This window comes from Equus quagga, chromosome 10 (genome assembly GCF_021613505.1).
Source record: "Equus quagga isolate Etosha38 chromosome 10, UCLA_HA_Equagga_1.0, whole genome shotgun sequence".
Lineage (NCBI taxonomy): Eukaryota > Metazoa > Chordata > Mammalia > Perissodactyla > Equidae > Equus > Equus quagga.
The window spans coordinates 82,194,680-82,207,280 of record NC_060276.1 but is presented as its reverse complement, the minus strand read 5'-3'; the positions used below and the strand labels follow the sequence as shown (position 1 = coordinate 82,207,280).

The 12,601-nt window shown below is 46.1% G+C and overlaps 1 protein-coding gene across 6 annotated transcripts in view; it reads right to left on the bottom strand.

Moving 5' to 3' along the window:
* Window positions 1-12,601, bottom strand: part of SHROOM4 (shroom family member 4) — a 209,544-nt gene that overhangs the window by 36,471 nt on the left and 160,472 nt on the right. For 5 of the 6 annotated variants that reach the window (XR_006890312.1, XM_046673430.1, XM_046673426.1 and 2 more), the window contains 2 exons: window positions 7,586-7,720; window positions 2,779-5,227 (listed from right to left, as the gene is read on the bottom strand). Coding sequence is in view for 5 of the 6 variants with exons in the window: in XM_046673430.1 (XP_046529386.1) it covers window positions 2,779-5,227; window positions 7,586-7,720 (2,584 nt within the window). In the remaining variant the exon portion in view is untranslated. Of the gene's footprint in view, window positions 1-2,778; window positions 5,228-7,585; window positions 7,721-12,164; window positions 12,542-12,601 lie in introns of all 6 variants that reach the window. The other variant, XM_046673427.1, reaches the window with a different exon arrangement.

Here is a 12,601-nt window from a genome sequence, read left to right as displayed (position 1 = left end):
CTATTTTCAAACATCCAGAAGAGTTGAACAAATTCACAATTGACACCCATGTATCCACCACCTAGATTCTACAATTAATATTTTACTATATTTGCCTTAACACATATCTATCTATTCACTCCTCTATCCATCTACCAATCCATCTTTAATTCTTGATGCATTTCAACGTAAGTTACAAACAACTTTCTCTCCATAAATTTGAAAACTTAAATGACATGGATAAATTCCTTGAAGGACAAATTGCCAAAGCTCACTCAGGAAGAAACAGATGTCCTAAATGCCCCTGTATCTATTAAAGAAATTTCATTTGTAGTTAAAAATCTTTCCACAAAGAAAACTCCAGGCCCAGACGGCTTCAATGATGAATTCTAGCAAACATTTGAGGAAGGAATAACAGCAATTCCATACAAACTTCTCCTGAAAATAGAAGAGGAGGGCATACCTCCCAACTCATTTGGTAAGGCCGCCCACCTTGATATGAAAACCAGACAAGGTCATTACAAGAAAACTATAGACTAAAATCCATGATAAACATAGACACAAAAATCCTTAATAAAATATTAGCAAATCAAATCTAGTAACATATAAAAGGATAATAGATCATGACCAAGTGGGATTTATCCTGGCAATGCTAGGCTGGTTCTTATTTCAAAAATCAATCAATGTAATTCCCCCTATCAATAGACTAAAAGAGAAAAACTATATGACCATCTCAATAGATACAGAAAAAGCATTTGAAAAAAGTCCAACATCTGCTCCTGATAAAAGCTCTCAGAAAACTAAGGATAAAAGGGAACTCCCTCAACCTATTAAAGGGAATCTAGATAGAAACCTACAGCTAATATCAAACTTAGTAGGGAAAGATTGGGAACAAAGCAACACTATCTGCCCTCAGCATTTCTACTAAGCGTTGTATTGGATATCCTAGATAGTGCAATAAGACCTCTCTCTCCCCTAGAAAAGCCATACACAGTAGAAATTAAGATACACAATTATTGGGGCCAGCCTGGTGGCGTAGCAGTTAAGTTCGTGCACTCCGCTTTAGCGGTCCAGGGTTTGCTGGTTCAGATCCTTGGTGCGGACCTATGCACCGCTCATCAAGCCACACTGTGGCTGCATCCCATATATAAAATGGAGAAAGAGGGGCACAGATGTTAGCTCAGCAACAATCTTCCTCAGCAAAAAGAGGAGGATTGGTAGTGGATGTTAGCTCAGGGCTAATATTCCTCAAAAAAAAAGATATAAAATTATTTCTATTTGTAGATGACATGATTGTCTATGTAGAAAACCTTGTAAAAGCTACTAGACCTAATAAGTGAGTTGGGCAAGGTTGTAAGATACAAGGCTGATACACAAAATTAAATTGCATTTCTATATAGTAGTAACAAAGAATTTTAACTTGACGTTAAGGAAACAATACTTTTATAATAGCGTCAAAAACATGAAATCTTAGGGATAAATATACAAAATATGTGCAACATTTGTATGCTGAAAACTATAAAATAAGTTGCATACATCAATATATTTCAAAAACTTCAGCATATATATTATTAAAGTTTGATATTTGTTTACCATAATTTTTAGGCAAAATTTACTTCCAGTGAAATGCACAATTTTAGGTGTACATTTATTGAGTTTTGACGAATGTATACACCTGTGTAACGAAACTGTTATCAAGATAAGGAACACTATCGTCACCCAACAAAGTTTCCTCATGCCACTTCTCATAGGCAACCACTGTTTTGAATTTTTTTCCCATAGAATAGCTGTTTTAGAACTTCATATAAAAGGAACAGTAAAGTATGTACTCTTTTGTGTCAGGCGTCTTTCACTTCTAAGGTTCCTTTTTTCAAAGAACATGTATTGAGCAATTTCATACCCTAAGTCATTCAGAAGTGTCTGCCTATGCAACAACAGTTCAACACAGGAACTAACTTCGGGTTTGAGTGCACCAGTCACAAGGTGGTCCTACGGAAGCCATGGGGAAAGATCAGGCAGTGAACCGGCGAGGACATACCGGGTCCTCCCAAAGGTACCTTGCGGGATGGTGGTGCCTTGTGTTAGGGCTGTGGGTCATAAGTAGGTGCGGCAGCAGCAAGTCTAGACGTGGGTCTCTGACAGAGCGAGACTGGAGAAGGGGGGAAGGATTCATCCTTTAGAAAACCAGACAAGTCAGATCTCTGAAAACAAAGCCTGGGGTACATTTTCTAATATGGCGGCTCCAAATAGTTTTAAAGCAGGAAATAGAAGGGAATGTGCACTGTTTTTGTCTTAGGCACTGGGCCTGGCACTCTCTGTACACAATCTCATTTGATCCTCACAACTAATCGATGAGGCAGACATTATTTTCCTCCACTATAGAGATGAGATAATAAGACTTTATTTAGTACTGGCCATTTTATGAGGTAAAATTCCTTTTTTTCCCTTTAAAAATCACATAACTGCAAATTTTGGTGGTTGAATGACTTGCTTGCGGTCACTCAGATACCAATTATATGGTCAGGACATAAATCCCAGTTCTGTCCATTTTGTGAGGCAAAAGTTATTTTGTTCTAACTCTAAAGATGAGGTAATTGCAATTTTGGTGGCTGAGTGTCTTACCCAAGGTTAATAAGCTCCTATCTGGTGAAGCCAGCACCATTCAGTTTTGAGGAATGATAATTGTTATATTCTCAAATGATTTACCTCCCTTTCTCCTCACAAAGGGAATAATGAATCTCACCCATCCAAGAAAAAGGAGAAGAATGAAGCTCACCCATCCAAGAACTAAGTCCTCACCTGCACTGTCGGCTTCCTGGGTTTCCAAGCATTGCCAGGTGCCAAGCTGCTGTCCTCGAGGGTACTGTGCTGAGGATTATGATGGCAAGCTGAACACCGGATGCACTGGTGGTGATGGCACCGGCAGTTGTAGCAGTTGGGCATCATATTTCTTTTTCGCAGAGCAGGGCAGATTTCCCCAGAACAATAAATGCAAGGGTCATGGACTACAGCTCCCTGGACATTGCAGGAATAAGAGCAGGTCCTGTGGTAATCGAAATCACCACAGTGCAGTGGCTTACAACACATGGATTGTTCTAGACCCTTGTTCACAAAACATTCGGAGTAAGTGGGAGTTTCTGACTGAAGGGGTGACATGGAATGATATGATTGGTCTGTGGCATGATATGGTTGGTCCATGGGATGGCGCCTCAATTCCCTATAGGTGGAGCTCATTGGCTGGAAGTTTCGGTCTATAGGTTTTGGTCTCTGGGTAAAAGTCTTGTTGCCATGTGTGGTTAAACCTGGCAAATGAGATGTAGATAAGGATTTGCTACTCTCTTCAAAGAATTTTCTTCTGTCTGCAAAGGGCAAGAGGATGGTTTCCTCTCCAGCTTGGGAAGTAGAAGCCTTCAATTCTTTGTTGTCACCTGGGTTGGAAGGGCCTTCCATGGCTAGTGCCACATGTGGCTGCAGGTTGTGCTCTGGAGACCATCTCCATTGACCTCCACGGACTCCACAGTGAACATCTGTTTTCTCAGAGTCTGAGGAGGATGGGTCAGATGCTTTCCACCAGGTATTCAGGCCCAAAGAGGCCTGGCCGGGCCTCTGGCCAGGGCTTATTTGTCCCTCCAAGCCTGTCCTAGATTCATGGCTCTCAGGGGCTTGGCTGAGGCACTCTGAAGACCTAGCCCTGAGAATCATGCTCTTGTTGAAGAGCTTGTCTCTGGGGCTAGGTGGTTTTTTATATGAAGATAGAAGAGATGAGTTAGAGGGGGGAAGTGAAGGACTTTCTAGGGGCTCCTCGGTCTCTTCCACTGGCTCCTTAGTGTCACACAGCTGTGACAAGGGATTCTTGCTTTTCTGGAGCTGAGCCTTCCTCCTCTGAATTTCATTACGCAGATTGGTAGCAAAACGCTCACTCTTCCGCCGGTTTTGGATTGAGCGGCCCCGGGTCCCTCCATTTCGCCTACCACCCACCCGGCCACACTCCTTGGGCTCCTTGTCCCCTTCTTCAGTCGCCTCTGTGCTGCCAGGTACTTTAGTGGTTGCAGAACAGTCCCTGGTTTGTTGAATAAGCGAGTCAGAAGCAGAGGGCTGCTGGATGGCCAATTCACTGCCTACTCTGTTTGGGTCCTGGAAACCTCTTTCTGGAGGGTGTCCATCAGCCTCTCCATGTGGAGAACTGCTTGGGCTCTGGTGCCCTGAACCTAAAGGCCTATCATCCACTGGCCTAGTCTTTCTCTCTTTGCTGGGCTGGTCCTGGGTTCCTCCTGCAGACAGACATGGACTTTTCTTCTCTGTGTGGCTGCTATGCAAAGGAGACAGAGTCCACTCATGCCCATCCTGCCCAGTTGGGAGCTCTATTCCCTTGCTGCCCCTGGTATCAAGGTGTACACGCTGTAAGTGGGATGCCAGCAGCTGTTCAGGCGCACTATGGCGATGCCCTGTGAGGTGTAGAGTGCTGCCAAAAGAAGCCTTAGCTAGCTCTGCTGAAGCCTTGTTGAGTGGGCTGGAATCTACACTGGAAGCTTTGTCATATGCTTTTGGGAATCCAACAGCTTTGGCTGAGGCCTCCATCAGTAGATGCTCAGAGCCCTGCTGGCTGGGTTCAGGAGTTTGGCTGAGTTCACAGTTCTGATGGCCCTCATTTGTCACTTGATCTTGCCCACTGAGGCAGCAGAACCTGTTAGGGTTTCTTGGGAATAGAACGGTTTCTAAGCTTGGTTTCTCCTGTTGCAAGGAGTTCACAGGTTCAGAAGCCCTGCGCTGCTCTCCATTGAGGAGCTGGGCTCTGGAGGCCTGAAGACTGTCTCGCCTCATTGGAGGTTGAGGTGGGCCCCTGGTAGTCTTAGCAGGCCCTGAGTGGTGGACCTCCTGTGGGCAGGATGACATCTGGGAGCTGGAAGTCAGGTGGCCCCCATTGGTGCGCTGGCTACCTCCTGAGGTGTCAGCCACATTAGGCCGGCCATTAGGGGCCTTACTTGGCCCTGGGCCTTGCATGATGCAGTCAGCAGAGGCTGGCTCCTCTGGCCTGAGGGAAAGGGCACAGTCAGAGGCATTTGAGCTGGCCGAGAAGGAGCTATAGGCTGAGTCACGCTGGTTGGGGTACATGTTCTGGTCAATGGGCAAGAGGTGGCCCTCATAGGTGGCTTGGCCTGGTTGCTCCAGGCTCTCCATGCTGCCAATGGAGCTGCTTTTCTCAGTGCTACAGTGCCGGGAGAGTGGACACCACTGCACACACACGTCACTGAAAGATACAGGGCACACTGGTTAGTTAGCCAAGTTACCAAATCCCTTTCCCACCTTGGCCAGCCCTGCCATGGGAGAAGGCAGGACAACCCAGAGGCACTCCTGCCACAAAGGAGAGGGAGACAAGGCAAAAAAGGAAGGGAGGAAAACAGGGAAAGAGATGGACACTGGGGCACCACAGCAACCTGATAAAATGGGAGACAAGATGACATTCTGAAGAAGGATGGGGCAGGATCCCAAGGACTAGAAGTGGGAAAACTCCACTGACGATTATACTTGTTTCCCTGCTGTCAGTGAGTCTAGAATTGCTTCTGGCCTGTCACTGTCCCCAGGGAGTCCAGCATGTGGCTCTCTGCCAGGAGAGACAATCAAAGAATATCAGCATTAGAGAGGGGCCCTAAAGGGTTGATTCGATTTCAGCCAGCCCATTATGTAAATTAGTGGTTCTCAAATTTGAGTGTGCATCAGAATCACGTGGAGGGCTTATCAAAACACAGGTTACTGGGCCTCATCCCCAGGGTTTTAGGTCTGGGTGGGTCCTGAGAACTTTTACTTCCAACAAGTTCCTGGGTGATGCTGGTGCTGTTGGCCTAGGGACTACACTTTTGAGAACCACTGGTGTAAAGCAAGTCACACAAAGGGAAGTGATTTCGAGGAGGTGATTTTCTCAAGATCACCTAGCTCTAGCTTAAGGCCCAGACAGGGCTGGAATTTAGTTGCTCCCTGTTCTGGATAATAGTAATCCTGGCCATTTACTGAGGACCTATGATATCCTAGGCATTTTACAATACCTAATTTCAAACTGAAGGGGAGAGATTATTATCTCCACTTTACAACTGAGAAAACTGAAGCTTAGAGTGGTAAACTGATGAGCTCACGAAGCTGCTAAAGAAGCAGAGCTGGAATTCAACCCCAGGCTTCTGTGAGTCCAATGTCTTAGCTCTCCTGCTATACCATCTATTAAATGAGAATGATAGTAATATCTACACCAGAGGGTTGCTTTGTGGGTAAAATCAGATAATAAAAGTAAAGCTCTTGTCACAGCTCGGACACCCAGCAAACGTTCAATACCTGGTAGTACCTGCCTTCTGGATTGCTGTTTTCATTGCTATTGTTATCAGCATCTTCTCTACTACTAGGATTGATAATATAGTGCGTGCCCTCCCCCCGACCCATGCTACCTTTATCCCCCACAGCAAAGCCAAACTCGGGAGGCCAAGGAAGTGACTAGCATCAGACACAATTTTGAATTTTACATACCATTTCCCACACACAAAGCCAAACTGAGCCAAGTTATGCCAGTAACTCCCTACAACTAGAACCCTAGAAACTGCAGGCTGCTCTCAGAACAGCCAAAGTTCAGAAAGCCAGAGCTGTGCGGTGGCGGGAGCCCCCCAGACCCTCAGGTCAGCCTCCTCTAATCTTGCTCCCTGCTTGCCCCTCAGCCACTCTGCTCGCTTGAACTCTTGGCTAGGAATCCATCAATTCCTTGTTGGCAAGGGGACTTGCTACTCACCACACCACCCTTCCTGCTGAAAACCAACACACTCCCACTCAAATAGTATCCAAGCTCAGAATGCGTTTCTGCGTATTCTTCAAGAACAAAACTGCCTCTGCCTCTGCCCTGAGTCCCTAGCTTCCAATGCCAAATAAAGTCACTGAGTGGGGGCAAAGTCAACCCTTAGCTTCCCTGAGCCTCCTCAACAGAAATCCCTTCCTACCGGGAAGATCCTGTTATGGAAGGGAAAAGGCAGCTGAGGCCAGCAGCTTTGCTGGCTCTGAGCTTGCCAAAAAAGTTCTCTGCCTCTTCTGGGCAGCTGTTTCAACAACAGACAATACCAAGCTCCCTGAATTGAGAGATCCTCGCTGCAGGCAGACCCTGTTATTCAGGGAGCTCCCCATTCTGAAGGTTTTGGCTCTGTGACAGAGCTGATGAACACTGGACAAGATCACCAGCGAGTTGTGAGTGCGGAAGCTAGAGAAGAGGACCAGAACTGAGCCCTGGGGCCCTCCTACATTAAGAGACCAGGGGGATGAGGAAGAACCAGGGAAAGAGACTGCAAAGGAGCAGCCAGTGAAATAGGATGAAAAGCAGGAGAGTATGGTGTCTTGCAATGCAAGACAAGTGAGGTAAGTTTTTCAAGGAAACATTTCCCAGAAGGAAAGAGACTGTCTCAAAGTCACAGAGAGTTAGCAGCAGACAGGGACTAGAACCCAGGTACTCTGGACTCTCAGTCCATTTTCTGTTATAGCACTCCGGGCTCTATTAACATTCAAGAGGGACTAGAGCAGAGGAGGAGGAGTGGCCAGGTTGTCCACCCGCCAGCCCATCTTGAGGGGAGGGTTCTATACTCACCTTGTGTTGCAGCCGGAATGCCAGGACAAGCTGAAGGCTTCAGAAGGGAAATGCATGGTGGTGGCCGCTTCAGGGCATCCCTCCAGCAGCTTGGCCACATGCCATGAGTGCGGCCTACTGACAGGGGCGTTTCTCCTACAGCAAGAAAGGGACAGGAAGTCAGCTTAGGGAACCAGAGCTGAAATCACTTCCCAGGCAGCTTCCGCCCCCACCCCCTCTTTCCCTTAAATGAAGTAGAACATCTTGCAAGGAGCTGGTGTGGGAATCTTAAGTGGCCCTCCTCAGCTCCCACAACTCAAATCTCCTTCATCTCAGGGGGATCCTGGAGATATGGAATGTTAGCTTCACAGAGCTGTTTTGCTCATGGGTGTATCCCAAGCACATATGACAGTGTCAGACACATAGTAGATGCTCGGTACATATTTGTGGAATCAATGAGTGCTGCTGCCCAATGAACAGTGAGCCCACCCTAAATTTTCTTTGAGAAAAAAAAAATCAATTTGTCCAATCTTCCCATTTTTCTTGAAGAAAGGCTTAGGCAAGTGATTGAGAAGTTTGAACAAGTCAATACTGGGCTGCAAATTCTCCAATTCTTGCTCATTGATTTGATAAGCATTTGTTGTTATATGTTTTCTGTGTACCATCTGTGTGTAGCTCTGGGAATACAGAGATGAATCAAACACAGTCTTTGCCCTTAAGAGCTTAAGATTAGTGAGAGAGAAAGAGCTAATTCAAATAAAGTACAGTAAAGGCATTGAGAGAGTGAAGGCTAAGATGGGCATAGAGGTGAGACACCTGAGTTTGTAGGCAAAATGGTGGCAAGGAGCCCCAAGTGCTGTCAGGGAAAACAGAACGACATGGTGAATGGCACAGTGCTAGGCTGACAGAGGAGACTGACTGCTTAGCAGGACAGGGGTGAATAAAGGGAAACAGGTCTGAGGCCAAGGCCCTGGATGTGACCACAGGGTCTGTCTGGTGCTGGAGGCTGCAGCCACACCTCTTGCACTGACTGGCTTATACAGCACCCATCCCTGTCCTCTGGTATATTTCATATGAATAGATGCCACTCTTGCAAGTGGAGAAGAATGGTATGGGGAGGATCACACGTGGGGCATGGGTATGCCAGAAGATAAAGATAAGATTGATGAGAGAGGGAGGAAGAGGAGGAGAGGCAGAGTGAGAGAGGGAGGAGGAAAGGGAGGAGGGAGAGAGGGGGAAGGAGAAGAAAGAGAGAGAGAAAAAGAAAAAAAAAGATAGATGTCAGAAGGGCCAGGTAGATGATAGAGATAAGAAGGAGAGATGATATAGAGAAAAACAAATGACAGAAAGGGAGAAAACTGAGAAAGATTACAGAGAAATACATAGTAGAGAGAAATGGATGAGAGAGAGACATGAATGACAGAGTAAGAGAGACAGATGATGAATAAGTAGATGACAGAGAGAGATAGATAATAGCTTATTTACTAATTTATTTAGTCATTTACTGTGGCAGACTCCATACTAGATGCTGAGGGCGCAGAGGTGACTAAGATAAGGGTCCCTGTTTTCAACAAGCTTGTTACATAGTAGGATAAATCAGCTGTCTACCTCCTAGGAGCAGTAGTGGACAGACTCAGGCTGGATTCCATCCCAGCTAGGAATGCCCCTCACCCCAGCGGAAACACAGAAAATCCCAGCAGTGCAAGGTTCTAGAGGGCTAAGGCCTAAAAAGGTAGTCCTGAAGAGAACGGCGTTGCTGGGAAAAACCTGGGGTAGAATGGTAACAGGCCAGGCACAGACAAGGAGGTGTAAGAGGAAGAACAGGGGAAGCTGCTTGTCAAAGGTCAGGAACCAGAGCCACAGGTCAGCAGCAGTGGCTAAGATTTATGGGAAGGAAAGCCAGGTGAGGCCCCCACTTCTAACCACATTATTCTGTTATGGATTTCAGAGGGCCCAGCAGGGACGCTGAAGGCATGAGAGAGCCTTGGGGGTGTGTAACTGCTCCAGAGTCTCACACACAAAGCCATGATGTTAGAAATATCTCCAGCTGCTGTTACCCGGTAGTCTTCAACAACTATTTATAAAACGTCTCGCAGAAGTACTATGTACTATTACGTACTGTGCCATGTGTATCTACTATATACTATGCTTCTAGGCACTGAGGATACAGTACAGAACAGGGTATCTCTCTTATTTTGGGCCCTTCTTCTACATCCAGGATTCCTGAAGTTCTCCTGAGCCCAGGGTTTAAAATGTGAGCAGTCAGTGTTGATACCACCTTCTCCCCAACTGTCCAATCCTTCACTGAGTTCTGCTGAGTTTTCTTTTATGATATGTCTCTGGCTTTGCCTCTCTCTCTCCATTCTCAGTGAAACTATTTCACATAATTGCAGTTCTCCTCCACAGAATCCATCACCAACACTTCCTATTCTAGTCCAAGCCCTTAACATTCTATGTCCAAAATACTGCATCAGTATGCCAGCCAGTGTCCCCTTGTTCCACCTCCAGTCACTGCTTTTAGACCATATCATGTCAAACACCAATTGAATTGTGGCACTCTCCTATTCAAGAATATTCACTGGCTCCCTATTTCTTACCCTGTCCTGCATCAAATGTAAGCTGGATTAGCCCTGCAAAGCCCTCTATAAGCTATCTTTATCTGCCAGCCCAGTCTCTCACATCTCTGCTCCAATCACACACTGCAACCAGCTTTGTGCCTTTGCTATTAGTTTTCCAGTAGAATCTAGCACAGGCTCTGGAGTTGGCCCACTTTGGTGCGAATCCCAGCGTGACCACTCATTAGCCCTGCTGCTTTAGACAGGTGACTTCTCAGAGCTCTAGTTGCCATAGCAGTAAAATGGGGATAATAGTACCTAATTAATGGGGTTGTAAAGATCAAAAGAGATAATGCATATCAATTGCTTAGAACAGGGTCTGGTAAGTCCTCAACCAATTTTACATATTGCTATGACTGTTTCCTCTGCCTGGAATGCCCCCTGCCATTTCGTTAATCTAAATCCCACCTGTTCTTCAAGGTACTGCTCAAGTACCATCTCCTCCAGGGAGCTTGTCTTTAGTAATCCAGTCCTCACAACTTAGCCCATAATAATATGATGTTTTTTATTGCTCACCATCATTTCATGTATGTTAGTCTCATCCTGTGAACTATACCAAGCCAGTAGGCAATGAGACAAAAACGAGTCAGACAGATCTAGGTTCACATCCTAACTCTACCACTTTGGATGTGTGATTCTAGGCAAGCCGCTTAACCCATCCGAGCTTTGGTTTTCTTATCTGAAAAAGGGAACAATAATCCTTACTTGGCTAGGTTATTGTGGGGATTAGAGATAATATTCCCAAAGCACCTGGGCCACAGCTTGATGCACAAGTGGTCAATAAATAGTAGGTACAACAATAGGGGTCATCAGCTCAGACTTGTCCTTCTTGATGGTTCAAGAGTACTCCCACTGGGATTTGTCCATCCATTATCAAGGTTCTGCTACACCACCTCCTTGCCACACTTTGAAAGGTAGCTTACAAAGGCCCCTACTCTCTCTAGGGTTTCTCCAGGAGTAAGAAACAATCCCAAAGGAGACAGAAGCAAGGCAGTAGGGGTTTTGGGACCACTGGGAGAAAACCACAAGCTGGGGGGAGGAAATTCCCAGCAGAACTGCAGCGAGAGCTGGAGCCTTCTCACCCTAGTTTTGGAAAGGAGAGGAAACTATCTACAGAGTCTAATACTTGGTCTATTATTATTCTGAAGAGCCCTAGACTTGGAGTCAGTCACACTTACATTCCAATTCTAGCTGTGTGACCTTGGGAAAGTCACTTCTCCGGGTTGTAGATTCTTTATCTGTAAAGTGGGGAAGATAACCATCCCTCACTCAAGAATTATAGTCTGGATTAAACACAGTCCCATGTGTGAAATCACTTAGCATAGTGCCTGACATACAATAAATTTTTAAAAAATAACAACAAGGACCATTCATTGAATACTTAAGATATGCCAGGCACTAAACACTTTGCATGCATTAGCTGATTCAATCCTCACTCTAACCTTTGCTATTATTATCCCCACCTTACAGATGAAGAAACAGAGACACAGAAAGCTGAACTGCTTTGCCAAGAGCATACAGCTAGTAACCAGCAGTTGAGAATGAGGCTCACATCCTCCAGCCCTTTCTAGGATACCACATGACCCCTCCTTCCAAAGAAGGATCTGTCTCAAAAAGCTTGTATATCCAAGGCTTCTCCTAGCCATTCCCTCAAGAAGCAGTCAGAAAAGGAAAGTGTCAGTAGTCCTAGAGTTTACACCATCCCCTCTTTAGGCATTATGGAAATGGGATGAGGAGAAATAAGCAGAGAGGTAAGAAAATACCAACCATCAACCATCAGCTCCAGGCCTAACTGTGGAGATAACTCCAGTGCCTGCCCTTTCTCTTAAGGCTGGCTCCAGTACCATCACTAAACACACATCCTATCATTCATTACCCCAAAATTCCTTTCTTAGGAAGCAAAAAGAAAGTAATATTGAGGAAAGAAAGAAGAAGGGGGAAGAGGGGCAGCGGCCACGGCAGTCATGGCTACCAGTAGTACCTACCATGAAAGTTGCCCAGGGTGAGGAGATAGCTTAGGAGGAAGCTGGGTAGTCAGCCAGCTCAGATGCCCATCAACAACCCCTCCAGCCAGCCCCCAGGGCTTCACTCTGCAGGCTGGATCCTCCTTTAGCTGAGACCCATCTGCCTTCCTCTTAAGACTTCCTGAGATGAGGGGCCATCAGCCCAAGCTCCTGAGTGTGATCCAAGGGACTCAGGTACAGTCAGCTCCCGGTTCCAAGAACAGAAAGGAGTAGCACTGAAGGCAAGTTATGGCCATCAACCTAGTTGGGCCTAGATGTGTCCACAGCCTTTGGGAATGAAAACCAGTATCAAGAGCTGGGTAGGAGTGAAGACGCTGCTCCAGAAACCAGTCAGCACCCTGGTGGCAAAGGAAAGGATGAAAGGCAATTCCAGCAGAATAAACAGCCCCCCCCCCCCC